Source organism: Dipteris shenzhenensis, chromosome 28 (genome assembly GCF_047967505.1).
Source record: "Dipteris shenzhenensis isolate YYH24624 ecotype China chromosome 28, Dip_SZ_1.0, whole genome shotgun sequence".
NCBI classification, from domain to species: Eukaryota; Viridiplantae; Streptophyta; class Polypodiopsida; order Gleicheniales; family Dipteridaceae; genus Dipteris; species Dipteris shenzhenensis.
In genome coordinates, this window is record NC_141623.1 from 8,366,803 (window position 1) to 8,388,791 (window position 21,989).

The following is a 21,989-nucleotide window of genomic DNA, read 5'->3' on the forward strand; positions in this document are numbered from 1 at the left end:
TACTTGCATTACTTGCTTGTGGAATGAAGAAGAGTGAGGTCCTTAAGTAGGCACCTCATACATGCTCACTGACATCACTGATGACCTCAAAGCTCCACAATCATCTCCTCAATGTGCTCCTAGATTCTCATCTCCTCAATGTGCTCCTAGATTCTCTCAATCATCCTATGTGGCTCTCCACCACCTAACTGTGCTTGTGGGCACCTAACTGTGCCTCTAGCACTCACACATAGAAACATAAGGTGTGCCTGAGGCATACACCTTGAGATATCCCAACAAACCCCCCCTCAAGGGAATGCCTCAGGCTATGTCAAGGATACATCTAGTCTCATAGTTTCTCATGCCATCTCATGGTGGTCAAGGATTAATCTATGGCTAGGTTCTCATGCTAGCAAGGGTTCCCATGGGTGTAAGGTAAACAAAAGGGATACAAAAAGACTGTCCAATGGTTATCTCCCCTGCATGTACATGCACACAATGTCTGCAGGAGGTACCATGGAGCAAAAACATACACATGGCCTACATCATAAGGTGACCAGAGGTGTTTACAAAACACACAAAAACACAATAGTTTATTTCCTTCATTTTGGAGGGCTATCCAGGCTGAGTACCTTGACATAAAAAGAGAGATCTGGAGCATACATAGAGATGTTTTAAAATGCATAATCTTCAAAGGATGCCTCATCTTGTGGAGGCACATCAACTGAAAGTAGATTTGCATTTTCTGTCTTTGCTTTGGCTCTGCAAAACTTCTCATTATGGTTGTTCTTGCCACAGTGCTTGCATGGATTAATTTTGAAGCAGTCCTTTGAAAGGTGATTTGTCTTTCCACAGTGATTGCAAGGGGTATACTTGCCCTTCTAGACTTTTACAGCATAAACAGTGTCATTGCCTTTCCTGAGCTCCATATGCCTTTTCTTCTTCTTGGAGAGCAGAGATAATACCTTCAAGATTAGGATTAGGAAGATTTTTCAAAGTGCTAACTATGTGATCATAATCTTCATGCATACTCTTAAGTAACACTGCCATAGCATCATCTGGAGTAATAGGAGAGTTGATAGAAGCTAATTGAGTCATAAGACTCCGCATATAGTTGACATGAGCTGCTAAAGTAGTACCACTAGCCATCTTCAATTCAAAGAAAGAGATTTTAAGTGATAGTTTAGAGATGTGAGAGCTAGCACCAAAAATCATGTCAAGCTTCTGCCAAGCTTCTGAAGGAGACTCCAAGTCAGAGATATCGTGAATATAATCATCTCCTAAAGCAAGAGCAATGATACCATATGCTTTTTCTTCTCTAGCTGGATCCCTTGCCGGTCGTGTCGGAGTTGAGGATTCTCCAGCATTGGAGGCCGTAGAAGAAGCGGTAGGAGTAGGTTTGACAAGTCCCCATAAGTTCTCCCTCATCAATGCAAATTTCACCTTCATCTGCCATGTGTGGAAGCCCTTTCCATTGAACTTCTCTAGATTCAATAGGATAGCCATGAGAGGGTCTAACCCAGATATTGGGCAGTTTCTATCTCTCTTTCTTACAAGGCAAAAAATAACTGAAAGACTTCCAAAATATGAGCACTTGATGTAGCAAAGACTAATGACCAATATTCAATCAATGATGCTTCTTCTTACATGCTTCATAGAAGTGGCTAAAATGAATACTTTCCAATCAAAACCAGGTCTTGCAATTCAAAACAAAACTGAAGCCACACTTGTACTGAAGTTATTGAAAGTTTCAAAAAACCAGAAATGCTAGAGTAGCATTTTATGTAGCATCATCTTCAAAAACTTGTCCAAAACTGTCAAAACTAAAAGGCTGAACTTGGAGGGCTTGTAGCTCACTCTTCAAAGCAAGGAAAAGAGGGCTTTTTGAAGCAAAAAAAAGCTCATATACCAGAGAGGGTCCAGCACAGAGGTTGGACGAAATGGTGCGCACTTTTGCTCGGGAGAGTTGCTACAGGCTGAACCTGAGTTTTGACGATTTCTCCCTCGTTACTGAACCAAATGACCTGAAAAATGGCTTAAAATCTTCGTCTTGAGGTCGCCCATCTACTCCTAAGAGGGCTCAGGCAATGGCGGAGCAGGCAGGGAGTATTGAGCAATAGAAGAAATGGCGAAAAATGCGCTGTTTGGGGAATGGCAGCCACCACAGACGTTTTTTCTTCAATTGCTTGCAGGTGGAAGTTCGCCCATATTAGAGGAGTTTCCAGCTCAGAGGGTTTGGGCAATGGTCGTTTGTAGGCGGAGAACCAAGCTCTCAAAGATTTTTGGAAGAAGGAGGAAGATGGGGAAGAAGAAGATGAAGAAGAAGATGATGATGTGACAGAAATGGGCTCAAGGGGGATCAAAGGGCTCTGATACCATGTTGGTAAGCTGAAAGGAAAGCAAAGAGTAGACACAAACTCAGAATACTTGCATTACTTGCTTGTGGAATAAAGAAGAGTGAGGTCCTTAAGTAGGCACCTCATACATGCTCACTGACATCACTGATGACCTCAAAGCTCCACAATCATCTCCTCAATCTGCTCCTAGATTCTCTCAATCATCCTATGTGGCTCTCCACCACCTAACTGTGCTTGTGGGCACCTAACTGTGCCTCTAGCACTCACACATAGAAACATAAGGTGTGCCTGAGGCATACACCTTGAGATATCCCAACAGGTACTACAAAGTCGTGAATTTGAGATGTGAAGGCAAGGGAGCCATCAGGTAGTCCACTGTGCTTGCCCCCCCTCCATGCGGGAAACAAGTGAGTTCACCAGATGATGGAGGTCATTGTATATGATCAGATCATATACTACTCCCATCACAAGTAGGTGCCGCCCATACCTTGTCACGTGTGGAGCATTTGCTGAGTGTCTCACTATCCCGAGCTCAACTGCATCTAAATCTGGTTCTATGAGGGAATTGGATGCAAAGTCAAGTAGTCCCACCTGGTTGTCCCCTGTGCGTGCATTGAAGTCACCAAGGAGGAGGGTGCCACCCTCTGGAGAACTTTGTGATATCATCATGTGTACTCTCATACGGGCTGTTCCCTTCTATGGCAACCTTTTGAGCTGTTCATTCTCTGATTTCAGCACATCAATGATCTTGCATCCTTCTCTGGCACCCCCTTTGCATGTTTGAGCTGTTGCATTTGTTCTTTAATGGTGTTCAGCTCCTCGTTTAACGGTGGCTGAAACTCCCCTTCCTCCCAATGTGCACTTGCCTTCAGTTTGTCATTCTCATCTTTAAGGGCAGCAACCTGGGCTTCTAATATCTCAATCTGAGAGGCCAAATGACTGGTTTTTCCACCTAGAACACAATTCATGTCCTGCAACATTTTACTTTTTTCACATGTCCATTTGGTTTGCATCTCCTCTTGCCATTTCTTTATTTCATCTTGCATTTGGGCTTGGAGGTTTGAGAGCTCGTCTCCTCTAGTCTCTCTCAGCTTCTTGCGTAGGCATTCAATTTCAATGTCTTGTATCTTGCATACTTCCTTGAGTCTTGATATGCAAGCCTTGATACTCGGGTCTTCTATCTTCTTTGCCTTCGTCCAAACGAGGCTATACTTCCGGTCCTTCTCACCTTTTGTTTTCTGATCCGGTGAGCTCTCCTATGTCCCCTTATTGGCAGCTTTGATGGTGTCTAAACCCCTTCTTGCGATCTTGAATCTCTTCACTTGGAGCCCATTTTGTTGGTTTGATTATTCTCCCTTCTGTTTGCAGGTCTTTTTCAGCCCCTTGTCTAGCAACTCACGGGGGGTTTTGGAGCCCCTGCTGCCGGCAATAGGGCTCACGGGGGGGCCTGAAGCCCCTGGCGCAGATAGCAGCTCATGGAGGGGGGTCTAGAGCCCCTGGCGCAGCTCGCGAAGCAACAACAGCAGCGTGGCGATGTGCGGCAATGGTGCAGCAGCCAAAGAGCGCAGCTGCAGCGTGGGTGTGAGGCAAAGATGGCACGATGCAGGAGCTGATGGTGAGGCTGAGGTCGGAGCTGCTGGTGGTGAGGCTGAGGGCAGAGCTAATGGCAAGGCTGGGCGCGGAGCTGATGATGGAGCTAATGGCGAGGCTGGGTGCGGAGCTGAGAGGATTGCAACAGAACTTCGTATTAACGTCTTCGGGAGGCCTCATGGGCCTATGAGTGAAAGTACAGTAAAAGAGGGAACTCATACAAGAAACTATTGGCTGAGAAAGGGCTCGCTAAGGCCCCTGTTGAGTGCTAAATAAATAATGATACCAATAATCTCAAAACATCAAAACCTAAAAGCTCTCAGCCACTCAAGACTAGTGCTGGGAAACATATTCAGGTGCCATGGAGGCATTCCGATGGGATGTGAAGATGTCTTGTCCCTGTGTTTGTCGAGTCATCTCTCGCTGTGGGGGTGGTGGGGCGTCTGTGATCTTTGTATTAGGTGGGCCATATCGACAGTGATACCTCAGCTCGAGTGGTCTTGAAATTGGATCAAAAACCCTAAAACAAATTGGTTATCAGCCTTGAAACCCTAAAACAAATTGGTCATCCCTAGATCCTCAATTCGCAGTAGATAATCACCAAGATAGATTTCGAATTTCAAAGATATTAGGGGAAAACAACATCTGATAGCTTCGTCTAATGAGGAGCAGCAGCAGATTTCTTCTGGGAAACAAAATAAATTGAGAGAGGGGGAACATAGAACACACACTAGGGCCTGGAAATAAGGGCTGGACCCCCCTGAAGGTCTTTATTGCAATAGAAAATACGTTGTACAATGGGCTCTGAGAAGAAGATAAAGCTGAGTATAACTTTGAATGAGCTGGGAGCCATGAGGCCCTTCTTTTATAGACTTGGCCTAGCTTGTGCTTTTACAAAAGCTAAACTTGCTTTTTAGGCTACCTTTTACATAAAGCTAGCTTTAACTGCTTTTCTTTATTAAAGCGCCTTTCCCCTATGTGGGGTGCCTTTAATGGACTTTTTAGCCTTAGTGGGCCCTCCATACAAGTAGGGGCGCCACTTTTTGATTTTTTCCTTGTGGGACCTGCTTTTTGGCACTTGCCCCTTGAATTTAGGGCCTTTTGGTACCCTTCAAGGTCCTACACGCCAAAACAAACAAATTCCAACACTTAAACCCATTAGAGGTTAGCCAAATGCATGCATTCTAATCTTGGACTAATCCTAGTCCCTTGTGGGCATTCCCATAGTTCTCTTTTACAAATGCAAAGCAAAAGTAAAACAAATATTATTCTAGTTAACCAAAGTCAACTTTCTTGACCATTGTCAATGTAATAAAGATTCCTCTTTATGTCTTGGGAGAAGTACCAACATCCGCTCAGCTTCTAATCAGTTTTCCTCAACTGAAAAGATTCTTGATACACCTGTAAAGCTCGAAGGTACCTCCTAATAGTTTTGGTACTTTGAAACCGGCCTTCAATAAATGAAAGGGCAGTAAACTACAAATAACCAGCAAGTATTATTTACAGCAAGTACTCAGCAAATACACAATTAACAAATTGGAAGCTAGTGTGCCCCTGCACCAAGACAAAGACACAGATCGGCCCCAAATGTTGGCACCCCTTTCGGTATTTCTTTAATTAAGTGAGAGAGCCAGAATTTCAGGCTACGTAAAGGATACATTCCTTCTTACAACTTGGGCAATCCATATCCCAGTGGGCATCCACATACCATGTAAAGCCTTTACTGTTCTCTGCTCTCATGATTCCAGGCAGTAGGTGTCCATCCCTAATCTAGGAAGCTTGCACACAGCTTGGAACTGTCACTAGTGACCACCCTTGGGCAAACTTGATTTCCATAAGAGAACTAGCATCACAACACAACAAACACTATGTTAGTCACACCTGTACCATCCCTCTCGGGGTTCCAGGGTTACTTCCAATTCCAAGCATGGATTCCCGACCCCTGCCTACTCAACAATGAGGATGTACTCAAGATGTGCCATCTGCCTAGCAACCACTCATCTCCTAGAGAAACTAAAAACATATTCCCACATGGAACATGCTACTTGCCAAAGCCAGCAAATAGGATACACAATGAGTACAGTCTCACTCGCATTCAGTGCTCTTCCCACTCTTAGTAGGCATTAGTATCACAAAACACTAGCCATGTAGGGCTCTGCTCTCACACCCATGTGACCATAGGCATCCATTCTCAGTGCAAACAATTGCATCAGAACACAAGAGCTGTTACTAGCAGCCCTTGCAGGACCACACACTCTCTAGCCAACCAAAAGTGTTCATGGACTCATTGGAATACCCACCTAATGGGTAAAAGCATAATTGAACTGGCCACGATGCTTAGAAGCATGAACAACCTCTGCAAGCTTTCATTGTAAACCATTCTGCCAAGCAAGTCTCTTAAAAAACACAGCCTCACGGGCAATCAGTAGAAAGCATGAGTGAGCCCTTTACCAGCTAGGAGCTCAACCAAGCTGATTCATGAGCTAATGCAAAACATTCGTGAATCCTATGGGTGCCTTGCCAAGCTGAGAACCTTCTCATTCAACCACTTTGACATCAGCCCATACAAATGCAAATGTTTGGGTGTTGTAAGCCCGTACAACCTTAAGGTCAACACCTTGCAGCCCATGGCCTTCAACCAGCCCGTACTGGAAACCCTTTCGAACAACCCGTGCAATAGCTTCTATCTTATTCCGTACAGCCTGCTCAATGAATGCCCTTTCTCAACGTACGGGCTGTTTGTATGGCTGTATAGCAGCCCAATTTGTGTACAGATTCATACGGGAGCCAATCTGCTCACTATCCGTCGTGTATAATCCGTGGGGCCCGCCATACCTATCCCGTGTGACAATTCTCTATATCAAACTCTCACGAGGTCCTTTTTCCCGTCGCCAACCCACCACGTTGTTCCACAGGCTTCATTTCTTTTTTGGTATGCATGGGCATGCCACGTGGCAGTCCACGCCTTCATTTTCCTCCAAGGGCTTTAATTTGCCCCTAAGCCTTAGTTGGTCAACACCAATGACCAACTTTAAAGCTCATTTGCCCCTTGCTCCCTCTAGTGGGACCAAACCAATGACAAACTTGAGGATCCTAAGGGTTCTTTGCCCCCTCTTGGGCCGAAACCCCCAAATTCACCCCCAAGGCACAATTTGCTAGGGGTTCTAGCACATCAAGCAATCCATGACCTCGCTCTTTGTTTTCCTAGGGTCCTGCCCACATGCAGGCCAACATGTATGCTCCAGAAATCACCCCCTCGTGACATACCCCTCTCCTAAAACATTGCAAGCGTCCACGATTGCATTCTGAAATACATGTGAATATACAGGGGCAATAGACTCGACTTGGGAGCCACCGTAGTTAATGCTTGGCTCAAGGTAGTTCTGATTGCATAAAAAATTTCATACGGTACAGTGTGGCTTTAAAAAAAAAACAAGTTTGGTTGGGTGCATTTATATTTGTGTAATTAAAAAAAAGGGATGAATGTATCACCCTTCCTTTAATTGTATACCTAGAAAATATAACCCGTACCTTAAAATCCTTGTGTCACTTTAAATTGATTCAGCACTTGTCTGTGTGCTCTTGCCTTGCCTCCCTTCTCATCCCATTTCAAGGCTGGTTGCTGCCCCTTCCTTAAGCCAACATAGCCTCCTCTAGTCGTTCCGATGGTCCACACAGCCTTGTAGACTATAGTGTAGATCTTTGAGTTGTGACTTGTTGCTATAGCATGTTCTACGATCTCTGATCTCGATCTAGTAATTGGTTTCAGTTTTTAAGTTGAATCTCGTTGTGTATTCTTTAGTTCCATGTATGATGTTCAACTATTGTACGATCTACTTGATCGTTGATGCTGATTAGTCATTGCTGTAGGATCGATTGAATAGAAAGAGAGAGAGAGCAAGGTACAAAGAGTCGATAGAGTCTGCCGTCACATCAACTAGGATAATGAAAAAGGAGTACAAGGTACAAGTACCTAGACCTAGGACTAAGTGTCCTAGGTGTCACATAGGACTAAGTGTCCTATGTGGCCTAAAAGGCACTAACACTACAAGTGCCTATATTTATGCCTACAAGGCACATACCATGGCCTATAGGGCATCACTAGAACCACTAGGAGATGGCCACAAACCCCCTTCCATGGGATGGGCTGAAGTATTCTGGAAACGTCTTAGAATACCTGGTATTTTCTGGTCATGGTGGCACATGTTCATCCAAAAGGATATAGCCACCTATGAATGTACAAGGGATGTCAGATCATGTATTAAAGGGAACCAAGTGTAAAGAATGTCGGAAGACTTCGAACTTGGGACGAGGAAGTGCCTTTGTAAACATATCTGCTATGTCGTCCTCTGTGGGAAGATAGGACAACTCTATGTCTCCTGTTGACAACCGCTCCCGAACATAATGATAATGAACTTCAATATGCTTGGTATGCGCATAAAACATTGGGTTACGCGCAATGGCCAAAGCACTCTTGCTGTCAGTGTAGACAATAGTGGAGGATGTCTGGTGAATACCAAGATCTGTAAGTAACTGTCGAAGCCAAACACACTCTACTGTAGCGGTGAAAGCTGCCCTGCTGTACTCAGCGTCACAGCTAGATGTGGCTTGCTGAGCCAAGAGATACATGAATTGCCAAGCAAAAAACGATTGCCAGTATGTGACACTCTGGTGTTGGAACATCCTGCCGAGTCACTATCTGTGTAAGCATGCATGGTAAGTGAGCCCTGATCACCATAGAAGAGGGCTAAATCTTGAGTGCCTCTGAGATATTTGAAGACTCTCTTCACTGTTTGCCAATGTTGTGAATTGGGCATGTGCATGAATCTGCTGAGCTGACATACTGCATATTGTAAGTCAAGTCTGGTGTGACATAAATAAATAAGGCATCCAACAGCCTGCTGATAAAGAGTGATATCACATGGTGGGCTCCCATCATGAGCTGAGAATTTGAAGCCAGGGTCAACTGGAGTAGAGATTGGCTTGCAATCCTCAAACTGAAAACGATCAAGGAGCTGTCCAATACACTTGGACTAAGACATCATGATACCCCCCTCAAAATGAGCAAACTGAATGCCCGAATAATAGTGGAGCTGTCCCATGTCTGACATTTCAAAAACCTGCTGCAAATCAGCCTTGAAAGCTGCAATTTGCTGAGTATTTGGGCCCATGATGAGCATATCATCCACATATAAAATCAGCACTGAAAAATCAGATCCACTCCAGCGGACATAAAGAGTGGGTTCTGTGTGGCTATTCTGAAAATTAAGGGATAGTAAGTGTGCATGAATTTCGGCATACCATGCCCTGGGTGCCTAGTTTAAACCATAAAGGGCTTTTCTAAGCCGGCATACCTTATTTTCAGAATTAACAACCTCAAAGCCAGGAGGTTGTGTGACATATACTTCTTCCTGCAGATCCCCATGAAGAAAAGTAGTCTTGATGTCAAGTTGGTGCACTTGCCAATGATGATGGGCTGCAATGGCAATGACACATCTAATGGTAGTAATCCTGGATGTGGGAGCAAATGTCTCCTCAAAGTCAATGCCTTGTTGTTGGGCATACCCTTTTGCAACAAGACGGGATCTATGCTACCATCAGATTTCCTTTTTAATTTGTAGACCCACCGGGTACCAATGGCATGCTTGCTGGGAGGGAGATCTACTAATTCCCATGTGTCATTTTTAGCAATTGAATGTAACTCAGCTCTCATTGCATCCATCCACTCTTTGCTGTCAAAAGCATCTTTATGGCACAGAGGCTCTTCATTGCAAGCTGTAGCAAGGAGTGCAAACTCAAGAAAGTGACCATGCTGTCTATTCCCTGATCTTGTCCGGGCAGCAAAAGGCTGATCTTGTTTGCTGTCCCTCAATGTATCAAGAAGCCATTTGGGAACTTGCCTTTGCTGTCTATTGACAGCTCTTTCTTCAATGACTGCATCATGAATAGTGGGATCATTTTGTGCTGGAAGAGAAACTTGCAAATCAGCATGAGGTAGTGGCTGATTATTGCTTGGTGAAGGGTCTGCAGGAGGCAGTCCTCTTCTGAGGATGGCAAAGGTAACCAAGATTCAAAGGCATCAAACATGTCAACATCTGGCTTAGCTTTGCAGTCCACAAGAGGAGAAGCTAAATGTTCAGCAAAGATTACATCTCTACTGACAATAATCTTCCCAGTATTTGGATGGTATAACCGATACCCTCTGCTCTCTTGGCTGTAACCAATAAATATGCATTTGATTGCCTTGTCATCAAGCTTATGTCTCAGCTGAGATGGTACATGAACATATGCAAGAGACCCAAAAACTCTCATGTGTGAAAGTGAAGGCTTCTTGCCTTTCCATGCTTCATAAGGTGTAACAGTCTTCAATGCCTATGTAGGTGATCTATTCAGCACATAGTTGGCACACATCATTGCATCAAGCCAAAATTTATTGGGCAAAGACTTGGCCTTAAGCATGCATCTGGCCATCTCCATTGTGGACCTGTTTCTCCTTTCAGAAATAGGATTCTGCTGAGGAGTGTAAGGAGTAGTACATGAGTGAATAATGCCCCGTGAAGACAGAAATGCATCAAACTCCTTTGACATAGACTCTCCCCCCCTATCTGTGTTGAGGGTGACAAGCTTGCATCTTGATTCATTCTCAACCATATTCAAGCACCTCTGAAAGCATGATAAAACTTCAGATTTGGCTTTTAAAGGATATACCCAGCAATATCTTGTGAAATCATCAATGAGAGTCATAAAAGATTTGTACCCCCCAATGGCATTTGTCCTCATGGGGCCACAGACATCATTGTGTACTAGCTGCAATTTCCTTTGTGAGAGTTTTGGACAATTCTTTTGAAAAGGAAACCGATGCATCTTACCCAAAAGACAACCCTCACACACATGTTTGGAAACTGTGTGAGTTTGAGGTACATCATTTGCCATCTGCTGTGAATGTAGCTTTGCAAGAGCTCTATAATTGAGATGACCCATTCTCTCATGCCAAAGATGAGTTTCAGCAAGCTGTGAATCTGAAATAGCAAATGCTTCAATAGAAAGTGCAGCTGAGTGATGATCAAGGTGATAAAGCCCTTTTTGCAAAGTGCCAGTGAGAACTATGGCATTGTCATCACGAAGATCATAAACTAGGCATCTGTAGCCATAAAAAATTGCTGAAATTGAAATCAACTGTGAAACCTGAAGTGGCAATTGCTGAAATTGAAATCAAGTTGACTTCAATTCCAGGCACAAAAAGAACATTTGTCAGAGTGACAGGATGGCTTGAAATGGATGTGAGCTGCACATCTCCAATTCCTTTTACAGCATATGAAGCATTATTAGCACATGTGACAATCCCCCCTCAAGGTGCATCAGCTAAAGAATGAAACAACTGTCTGCAAGGTGTGACATGCTTGGAAGCACCACTATCAAAGTACTAGGACTGAGCATCATTAGCAGTAAAGAATGCATCAGCTTTGGAGGGATCAAATGAGCAATGGACAGCCCATGCCCAATCATCCTGAAGAGCATGTGCATGTGAAGCATCTTCCGGCTCATGGGATTCAATAGCATGAGAGGCATTAACCGTGAATTCTGCTTTCTTTTTCTCCGAAGCAATGCGCTTCCTGCATTTTGAAATGTCATGTCCATGCTTGCGACAATAGTTGCATCTTTTCTTCTTTGACTTATCTGTTGTATTTTTAGATGCATGGGAGGAATTGCAGTTGCTATGTGGAGATTTTGGCTTGCCCATAGGCTTGGAAGCCTTGCCTCTGCCTGTCTGCTGTGAAGCAAATGCATGATTTGGAATAATGGCTTGTCTATTAGCTCTACTTTGGTCTTCCTGCAAAAGCGAAGTAACTAGCTGATCAAAGGGTTTGGATTACCCATGGCCACTAATCGAAGGGTTGTAGCAAACCCTTGATATGTATCTGGTAGTCCATTTAATGTGGTACTGACAAGCAATGAATTTGGCACCACCTAATCAATGTTGGCAAGTTGTTCCATGAGGTCCTTGACCTTTGTCAGGTATGCATCCATAGAGTCACCTTCATTCATGCTGACTTCCTATAATTGCCTTCTCAAATATGCAACACGTGCCTCATTGCGAATCTGATAGAGAGAAGCCAATTTATCCCAAGCATCCTTTGCTGTCCTGCAAGACCGGATGTGTGGAATAATGATTCTCTCGCATGATAAAGCAATACATGAATGTGCATTTGCATCTCTTGCATCCCATTTTGACTGTTCCTGAGTTGGAAGAGCAGCAACAGGAGTGCTAGAGTATGAGGCATCAGGAGGAGTACCCCCTGCAGAGGGACCAGTAGTAGAGGCAACCACTGTAGCAGTGGCTGGTCTCAGATCAACCCCAGAAACAATATTTCACAAATGCTTTGCAACAAGAATATGTTTCATGAGATAAGACCATATCGGATAGTTGGTGCCATCCAACTTATCATTTTCACGAAGAACTCCAAATAAATCTTGATTGTTTCCAGCCATAGCAAATGTGATACCCTGAAAGAGACCTGAAAACCCAAAAGCCTCAAGGCTATCACAGCAAAAAGCTGGCACAAATGACAGCAAATATCTGCAAATTTCCAACCCAGATCAAAGGGCAAATGTAGATCTGACCCAAATGTGACTGTGGCAGGCAATGCTCACTGCAAAAACAGCAAATCTAGCAAATGGCCCAAATTTATTGAGGGCAAATAGGCCAAAAAGAGGGCAAATGCAGAAAAGCCCCAAATTTTGCTGAATTTTGCAAATGTGACCCAATGTATGCGAATCTGACTCAATGTCTTCCAGAAAAGACTCAATGTCTAAAAATCTGACTCAATGTCTTTCAAATGTGACTCAATGTTCTCCAATCTGATCCAATGTGTTGCAATCAAACAATAAATTGCAGATCAAATCCCAAAAGAAATAGCCTCAAGGCTTGCAACTGCAAAATTAGGACTTGCTGTCCACAAATTGACTGCAAAAGTGCACCTGTCTCAAAGTATGGACCTCAAAATGTAGGCTTTTCAAGCTGTCAAAACGGCTTGAGATGATTTCAAACAGTAGAAGGAAGATAAGGATAACAAAAATCCTCAAGAGCCCCAAATTTTGAGGTGGTCTTGAATATAGCTTTCACATGTGCTAAACTTGTATGGTGCATGTACGGAGGGCAGTGTACGGAAGCAAGTACGTTGTTGTACGGATACAAGTACACTGTACGGAACAGTGAGTAGCGTAGTACGGAGTCCAATAAACGGCACATGTACAATGTATAGAGATTGTACGAAGCATGTACGTCTGTTGTATGGAAGCCTGGTGTAGGGAATCACAAGTATGGCTGTACTGATCCAGGTACGAGGCAAGTGACTGTACGGCGGCGCATGTACGGAGCACAACGTACGGGCTGTACAGAAGGTGCACGACGACAGTACGGAGCATGTACATGATGTTTCGTATGGTGGGTGTCCAATGTACGGTTGTCTGATGTAGATTGTACGATGCAAGTGAGTACGGAAGCCGCGGGTGGAGGACGTACAGATTCTGACGCAGGATCTGTACGGATGTCCATACAATCGTACGGGACTGTACAGAAGAAGATATAGGAAGCAGATGCAAATCCGGGGGCAGGAGACGAGTCGAACGTGGCTCTGATATCACTGTAGGATCGATTGAATAGAAAGAGAGAGAGAGAGAAAGGTACAAAGAGTCGATAGAGTCTGTCGTCACGTCAACTAGGATAGTGAAAAAGGAGTACAAGGTTCAAGTACCTAGACCTAGGACTAAGTGTCCTAGGTGTCACATAGGACTAAGTGTCCTATGTGGCCTAAAAGGCACTAACACTACAAGTGCCTATATTTATGCCTACAAGGCACATACCATGGCCTATAGGGCATCACTAGAACCACTAGGAGATGGCCTGCAATTGCAATCACTAATATTTTGTCCCTCTCCCTCTCCCTCTGCCTCCCTATCTCCCCCTCCCTACTTCTTTGGGGAAGAAAAAATAGTGTACAAAAGGGGACGTAGACGTACCTGAAAAATTTTCCAATACATATTAGTACTTGTGCCATCTGTATGGTACAGACTAGGTTGCGCTAGACACTAATTCTACCCTATGCCCAATTTGAGAGCATGATAATAATAGTGCTAGAAAGATATTCTACGGGCACTCCCCTTTGTTCAAGGCATGGCCTGCTTAGATCTTTTATGCTCACATGGATCTAAGAATTGACTGGTCATATAGCCCACCGTAGTCACTTGCTTCGGGGTTACCTTAGGTTTGAATTCTGAGAAGCATGCTGTGAAGCAGCCAATTCTCTTTTTATCTGTATTTCATAGTATGCTTGACCGAAAAGGGTTATTGTTTCATGCAGTCTATGGATTGACAAGACCAGAGGTAGTGATAGCTGAGGTTTAATAGATCCCTTGGCTCTGACGTGAACCATTGCATATTGTCAACTGGTTGTTTAACTACTCTCTGTGTGTAAGGTTATTTTTAGCTCTCCTCAAGAGCATTTAGCTTGTAGCAGTCTATGGATTGACAAGACCAGAGGTAGTGATAGCTGAGGTTTAATAGATCCCTTGGCTCTGACGTGAACCATTGCATATTGTCAACTGGTTGTTTAACTACACTCTGTGTGTAAGGTTATTTTTAGCGCTCCTCAAGAGCATTTAGCAAGCTTGTATGCACTATACATTAATATAAAATTTATACTTGGTTTCGATGTCCTCAGAAGATTCATTGATGTCTGTTGCTACAGGAATATCCAATTCTTTGGTGTGGATTCTCAATTGCAGGTGCACAATGCCTTTGTTGTCGTTGTGGGGCTTGGTGGAGTAGGTAGCCATGCAGCTGCTATGTTGGCACGATCAGGCATAGGAAGGCTTCGTTTGGTGGACTTTGATCAGGTATGGGATTAATTTTAGACTGTTGAATAAAATATGAACAAGTTAAATTTTCATCTTTGTATTGTTTAGATCATGTGCTTATTACACTTGTGTAACTTACGCTTTGCTTTAAGCAGGTTTCATTGTCATCCTTAAATCGCCATGCAGTAGCAACCAGGGCAGATGTCGGGTTGCCCAAAGCAACTTGTTTGCGTGATCATATACGTCGGTTCTTTCCAGAATGTGATGTGGATGCCCGTGTACAAATGTTTGACACTTCAAGTGAGGAGGACATTTTGGGAGATCAACCAGACATTGTGCTTGATTGCATTGACAATATTGATACGAAGGTACTTTCATGACACTTGAAACCTTTACTGGTATCGATAGATTAGAGATCTGCATGCCAGGTTGTTATCTCGTGCGGTTTGGGAAGAAATTGACATATTTCAAGTAGGAGACGTGAGGGAAGGACTCCCCTTGAAGGAATCCTGGCTAAAGATATCACTTTGTTCTTAGTTCAAGGTTGCATGCTTCGTACCACCTGTTGAATCAATTGATGTACAATTGTCTGGCAGATTCGTATGGTATGACATGTTGTATACATGATAGTCATTTCAGTACCTTTGTTTGCTTGTCAAGTTTTACAAAGGAGAGCTTTCTCTCAACAATCACCTCAACAATCACCTACTCTCAACAATCACCTTGCCTTTTAATTATGTTCAGAACATTCTCCTGATTTGTGTGCCATCAGAAGAGGAGTAGCTCTCTTGTTGTCATTGCCAACTATAGCTACCATTTTAGGTTTAACCTCAGGCACTTCATGCAATCCAAGGGTTATATGCAAGTATAGTTGCTTCGCAGTATATCTAATATCTACTGAGGTAGGTCTTTTTTCTTTTCCGGCAGTAAGAGAGCTTAATGAGATTAAATCATAGAAACCTCTAAACGTCTCTTGTTGCATGGAGAATGTGAAAATTCCATAGGTGGTGAAGGATTATATAGGTGATGAAAGAGGGGTGATGGAGACACATTGGTAAGAAAACTAGCTTTCGTATCTTTTGGTGCGCTTCATTTGAAACTAAGGCTTCCTTCCTTTGTTCATCTAGCCTCTTCAAAATAAATATCCTTACGGAAGATGCTTTTGCTACATCTGAGTTGTGCCCCATAGCCAATCTCAAAGAAGGTAGTTCCAATTCAATTGGCAAGATTGCTTCTGTTCCATATACCAGATGGAATGGGGGTGAAACGTGTGGCCACCTTATGTGTAATGTGATAAGCCCACAATGGTGCATGCAACCAATTCTCCCATCCTCTTGCTCTTCTCAACAAGGCGGGCCCCTCTCCTCCCAAAAGCTTGACATGCATGGCAAGTGGTACACCATTCTTGAATATCTCTAACAAAAGTACTCGGCCACCAAAAACTTTGTGGCTGTATTCTCTCTAGAGAGGAATGGAGGATCAACAGCAGCACGCAAGTACGTTACAATGAGAGCAGGAAATCGTTGGAGATGTGACATCTGCCATCAAGAATTTCGAGGCTCACCGGCGATGATGTTATGGTTCCTTGAGTAGACCCTGTTTAAGTGGAGTAGATGTTGCATTATTTACAATTCCACTTCAAAGTATGACAATAATAATGCATCCACATTAATTACTTCAGTAATTTTCACAATCAATGTATCCACGCTAATTACTTCAACAATTTTCAACAAACATTGCATTTTTAACAATCTTACTTCAAAGGTATGACAATTCAACATGAAGCACTTTCAGCCTTTTCAAAATAATAATTTGACATGGAGATTGCGTATCTATAGTTTGAAAATATTATTGTTACAAAAAATGGGATGGCACTATCCATACAAAATGAGCCCATTAAAAAAATAAGGTGCAACATGGAAATATATATTGCCGGATATATATTGCCATATATATTGTCCGATACAAAATGGCCTTAGCAAAAAAATAAAACAACAGAGAGCTCCACGCATACAAGATGAGGATCAAAATAAATTAAGTAGAAACTGTTCTCTAGCCGCCTCGTGCGACAACGGGTGGTTGGTGGGTGTCTTGAGCCCCTAGTAAAATATGCAGCCCGTGACGATATAATACCACGAAGCATGCAAAGTAGTCCCCACAGATTTCCTCATGACACACTTCCATCAACTTTTGTGCTTCTCTCTTCCCAATCACTCTATTTAGCACCAAGTGTTTTTCCATTTTGTATAAGGTATCCCCAAATAACTTATAAGGCTTAGCCTTCACAAGCAACTTTTTTTGTTCCTGTTTGGACGTTGACAAAACAAAAGAGAAACACGGCTAAAAACAACAGCTAATCTTCAGACTGGAAGATATTGAGGTCGGGGCAATCATGGATCAGAATTGCAGTGTGATCTGGCTCCAAGTGACAGTAGCTTAGCACACCATCCAGAGCATGGATCCAAAATTACAGGAATCGTGCCAGACACAATCTCATTGTAAACTTTCCTAGACACAAAGCAGAAAGCCCACGAACATCCAATCCAAAAAAAATCTCAGGATAACGTAACACTCACAAGCACCTTCTGACAGCACTTCTGACAGCACAAGAAACAAAAAAATATAGGAAATGAATCCGCAGCTCATTGGGAAGAGTCTCTCTATATCTGCATCAAGAACCAACCACGTACAGCTTCACAGATGTCTTCTTGTCTTAGACCAAATTGCACATGGAGCTAGCAAGAAAACTCTTTTAATGACGTATACAAGTCAGCGATCAAGCTTCCTCGTCAACTCAGCAACCCACCAATCACGTGGTCGTAGGTAGATCCATAGACAAATCAGCGCCTGTATTAAATTGCCTCTGCCTTATCACCATCCAGTCACTTGAGAAGAGCAACCAAGGAGAATCTCAAATGAACTTTCAAATCTAGTAATAGCAACCTGACAAACTCTTGACTCAACGCAATCCGATCAATCATTTGGCATACTAATCGTTCTCACGCCTCACCAATAGAGGAAAGACACCAGTAGCAAGTCATTCTTCTCTCTTACTATCAGGAAGTCAGAGTCAATCAGAGAATGACGTAGGAGCATCTTTCATTCAACAGCAAGAACGTTTTTTTTTCGATCGTGAAACCATTGTTGTGAACTAGCCCATCACTCAAGCTTTCTTCTCAGGAAATATCCCACGATTAAATCAACAAATGATCACAACAACAAGAACGTATCGCAAAGAAGTCATTCAGTTTCCTTAGAATGAATCACAATCAACACTGGCCTTTCATTACCTTACGATGAGTCTAGTTCCCTTAGAACATCATTGTTGAAGAAGACCAGCACGTCACGCGGAAGTGCATTTCTTTGCAACCACACTTCTTCCTTCTCCCATCGCACTTCTCCTCTTCTATGATGTTAGGGTCTCCCCCATTTGCATGCCAACCCCTTCCTTGAGACAGCCATGGATTCATTATTCTTTTGGAAACTCTAGAAATCTTCCACCACGTAACATGGTAGCTCCCCACTTCCTTTGAGCATTTCACCTGATCACGTAGGCTGCTTGCACATCCATGCAAAACTCCCACATTTGCTGGCCACCTCATCTCATGCATTAAACCACTCTTTCCCTTTCCCAAAAAACATACACCAAGGCAAAAAGTGCCCCACATTCAGATTTAATGCACATTCCCTTCAAGCCAACACTTACCCACAATCTATCACATATAATGAATCCATCCTTGACACATGGGATACTCATATGAGCCCCATCAAATGGAAACCACTCATAACAAAGGAAACCTAAGACACAAGGTAATAAAAGAACATTTATCAAGTCACACACAAAAAACTCTGTCACACATTGGATACCACAAATGCTCTGGATATGGGTGTACCCACACTGCTTCTCATCATTTTCCATGTGTCCCTGCAAAAAAAACATTTTTAATTTATCTTGAAATATATACAGCCATTCATCATAGTTCCAGAAGTAGTCTCTTGTATCCCATAACCCAGACCAAAACATAAAAGTGCATATCTATGTGCCTATCCTTTATTATGTACAGTGCACAAGAGCTTACTACATTTTTTGACGTATCAACGTCTTCTTAGGAGATTGTCCCTCTTGTAGGTAAGTATATATATTTTATATATATCCTCTAACCTTGATTTTAAAACCATAACTCAAACTGTCTTCCTTGAGCTAATGCATCAGCCCGGGCATTTCATCCTCTCGTAATGTGTAGAATGAGCCTACCTCCAACTGTCTGCATAATTGCTTTGCCTCTTCCTGGCTTGGGTGTCTTGTTGTGCATCTACCAAGTTCCTTGCATGTGGCATATTACCAGCAAAGAGTCCCTAGTGCCCATAAACACAAGGCTTCAGAACCCCAAGTGTTTCAGACCATATATCAAGGCCAAATACTTAGCTTCATTATTTGAGGCTATTAAGTCTATTTCTCTCCCCTCTACAATAATCTCCTAATCATCGGGATACATAAGCACGTTCCTATACTTGTTTCTTTGAAATGCTCGATTAAAGTATAATGTAAGAATTGGCTCCCTCTCTTTTGGGTCTCACTGTATGGACTGTTTTGCAGCCAGTTTTTCCTTTTTGTATTTATGCTACATCCTCTGCTACCTCTCTTTTGTAAGCGTTTCTGCTAAGATTGCATAAGTTGAGTTCCCATGACAAAAGAATTGGCAGTACACACGATACCTATTAGGGAAGGTGCCCACCCTAAGGTATGTGGACCTTATTGACCAAATCCAAAATATGGCACCATGGTTTATGACGAATTGGAAAAACTCTTAGATGCCGGATTCATCTATGAGATAGAGCACATTGATTGGTTTTCACCCATCATCATCGTGCCTAAACGCAACAAGAAGCTAAGAATATGCATTAACTTAAAGCATGTGAATGCTACCACAATGAGGGATCACTATCCCCTACCCTCAATAGAAACAATATTGGAAAAGGTGGCTGGATCAGAGATATATAGCTTCTTGGATGGCTTCAGTGGCTATAACTAGATACACGGACACTGATGAAGAAATCTCTCCCTAGTCAGATGGGACCATGACGGACCCTTTCTGTAGCATCTCTTTCACTCTCACAAACGACTTTGTGTCTATCCCATCCATACAAATGCAGTCCCCTTCTTTGTCAGCTGATGCAAGGGATGAAGCAGCTGAGCCAGTATCCAAAAACTCACATAATACGTGATGTTCTGCAAGATTTGATAGGTAGTTTTTGGTGTTGGCATTGCCTGTATTGCTGAGACCTCCTTAGGGGCCATCTCAATCTCTTTTGCTGAAATAATGCAACCAAGAAGTCTGACCCTGTCTTTTGCTGTGTGACATTTACTGGGATTCAAATTTTTATGATCATCTTTTGTCATCTTTACCAGATGTTCTCCATCGAATTGTAGATGCAAAAGTCATCTATAAAGACCCGTATGAATTCCCCCAAATAAGGCTTGAACACCTCACACATGAGCCTTTGGAAGGTGGCCGATGCATTGACCAAACCAAACAAGATGATTGGAAAGCAGAAGTGCCCTAGGGTGTCCCAAACATCATCTTCCTCTGCAACGTGAATCTGGTAACACCCTGAGTACCCATCACATACAATATACCTTTCATATCCGGCCTATTGATCCAAAATTTGATCTGTGAAAGGAAGGGATAAAAATCCCTCTTCGTGTAGGCACTAAACAGACACATATCCACACAAAACCGCCACTTTGCCATCTTCTTTGGTTGAATAGTATGGTTGACACCCATTCGGAATTATGCTTAGGGAAGATAAAGCTTGTAGCTAAGAGCCTATTTATCTTCTGCTTTAGCACTTCCACTTGAATCACCCCCAACCTTCTGAGTTTTTGAGCCAGCATCTGGCTTCAACTTGATTTCATGTTGCACCATTGTCACATTGTGCATTTGCTATAGTCAGTGAAAAGAAGCTGAGCAAGTATATCTAGATATTCTTCCTTCTTTGAAGCTTCCAATCATGAATTTAGCAAGTTTCAGATTTGCTGCCCTCCTCTGAGCTCTTATATCAGCATCCTCTTATTTTTGAGGTGTCCTGGCTGTATCCAGAGTCAAGCCAAACAGACCAAGATGTATCGTTAGATTCTCCATTCTTTAAAATCTCTTTGTGCCCATGCTTTAAATTGAACTTCACTTTTTTTGTCCCATCTTGCAAAACCAGCTCTCCATTGGCTCACGTTTCTACTTCCCCACTTTGATGCCGCCATGGCCTTCCCAAAATAGAGGCAGGGAGGACAGTGGGCGATAAGAGACCGGGGATCTCTGAGAAGGAAGGAGTCGAGGGACGGATGGTTGCTTGTCCGAGAGCTAGGGGTCGCTAAGAGGTGCACCATCAGTAGGAGAAGCAGGGAGTATCTTGAGCAATAGGAGGTTCTGCTGGAGAAGTCGGTGGCGGCTGAGAGCCAAAGGACCTTGGAAATGGTCAGGAGGAGGAGAGCCATAAGCGGGGGTGATACACGAGCTCAGGGACGGGGAACTTCGGGTGGTGTGTGGATCTTGATTGCGGGTGGAAGCACCTTGGACAAGATGAGAGCTTCATGAGCTCTGAGAACAAGGGATTGCGAGTGCTAACTAGGGGGACGTGGGCTTGCAGGAGAATTACGAAAATGACCTCAAGTATGCCTCCACGTTTTCATTCTCGCGTCCACGGAAGGTGGGTAGCTCCGCCATCTTTGCCCCCTGTTGTATCACACCTACAAAAGACATTCAAGTCTTACACTATCTCCAACATAATTTCACACATTGGTCTTCTTCTAACCTCAATTAGCCATTAGTTCACCATCCACGTCTTCCTCAAAAAACACAATCAAACAGCTTGAACCGTCTAAGTACACTCGTTTTTTACCCCTTGGTTGCTTGCATTAATTGGGTTGGAAATAGAAGCGAAAGAAAGCAAGAGAATGGAGCTGAAAGAAGTTGCAGCAAACAAGAATGAAGTACAAGACTTTGGAGTCATAGAGACAAAACCCTTGGATGGACCCGAACTAGGGCAAAACTTGTGTGCTGACTAACTCACCCACAAACTCAACTTCTAACTGAGTTAGGGGGAAAACATCTTAATAAAGAGAAAAAGGTGCCCCTACCCCCCTATGTAAACATTGGCCATTGCCTTTAGGAAATATGAATCTTTCTAACGCCTCCTTGCAGTGACAAT

At 43.2% G+C, this 21,989-nt stretch overlaps 1 protein-coding gene across 2 annotated transcripts in view; it reads left to right on the top strand.

Moving 5' to 3' along the window:
* The window catches only part of LOC147883135 (NAD(P)-binding Rossmann-fold superfamily protein), a 117,701-nt gene that overhangs the window by 36,357 nt on the left and 59,355 nt on the right, over window positions 1-21,989 (top strand). For both annotated transcript variants that reach the window (XM_087399779.1, XM_087399780.1), the window contains 2 exons: window positions 14,675-14,822; window positions 14,939-15,151. In XM_087399779.1, the coding sequence (XP_087255905.1) occupies window positions 14,675-14,822; window positions 14,939-15,151 (361 nt within the window). The remainder of the gene's footprint in view (window positions 1-14,674; window positions 14,823-14,938; window positions 15,152-21,989) is intronic.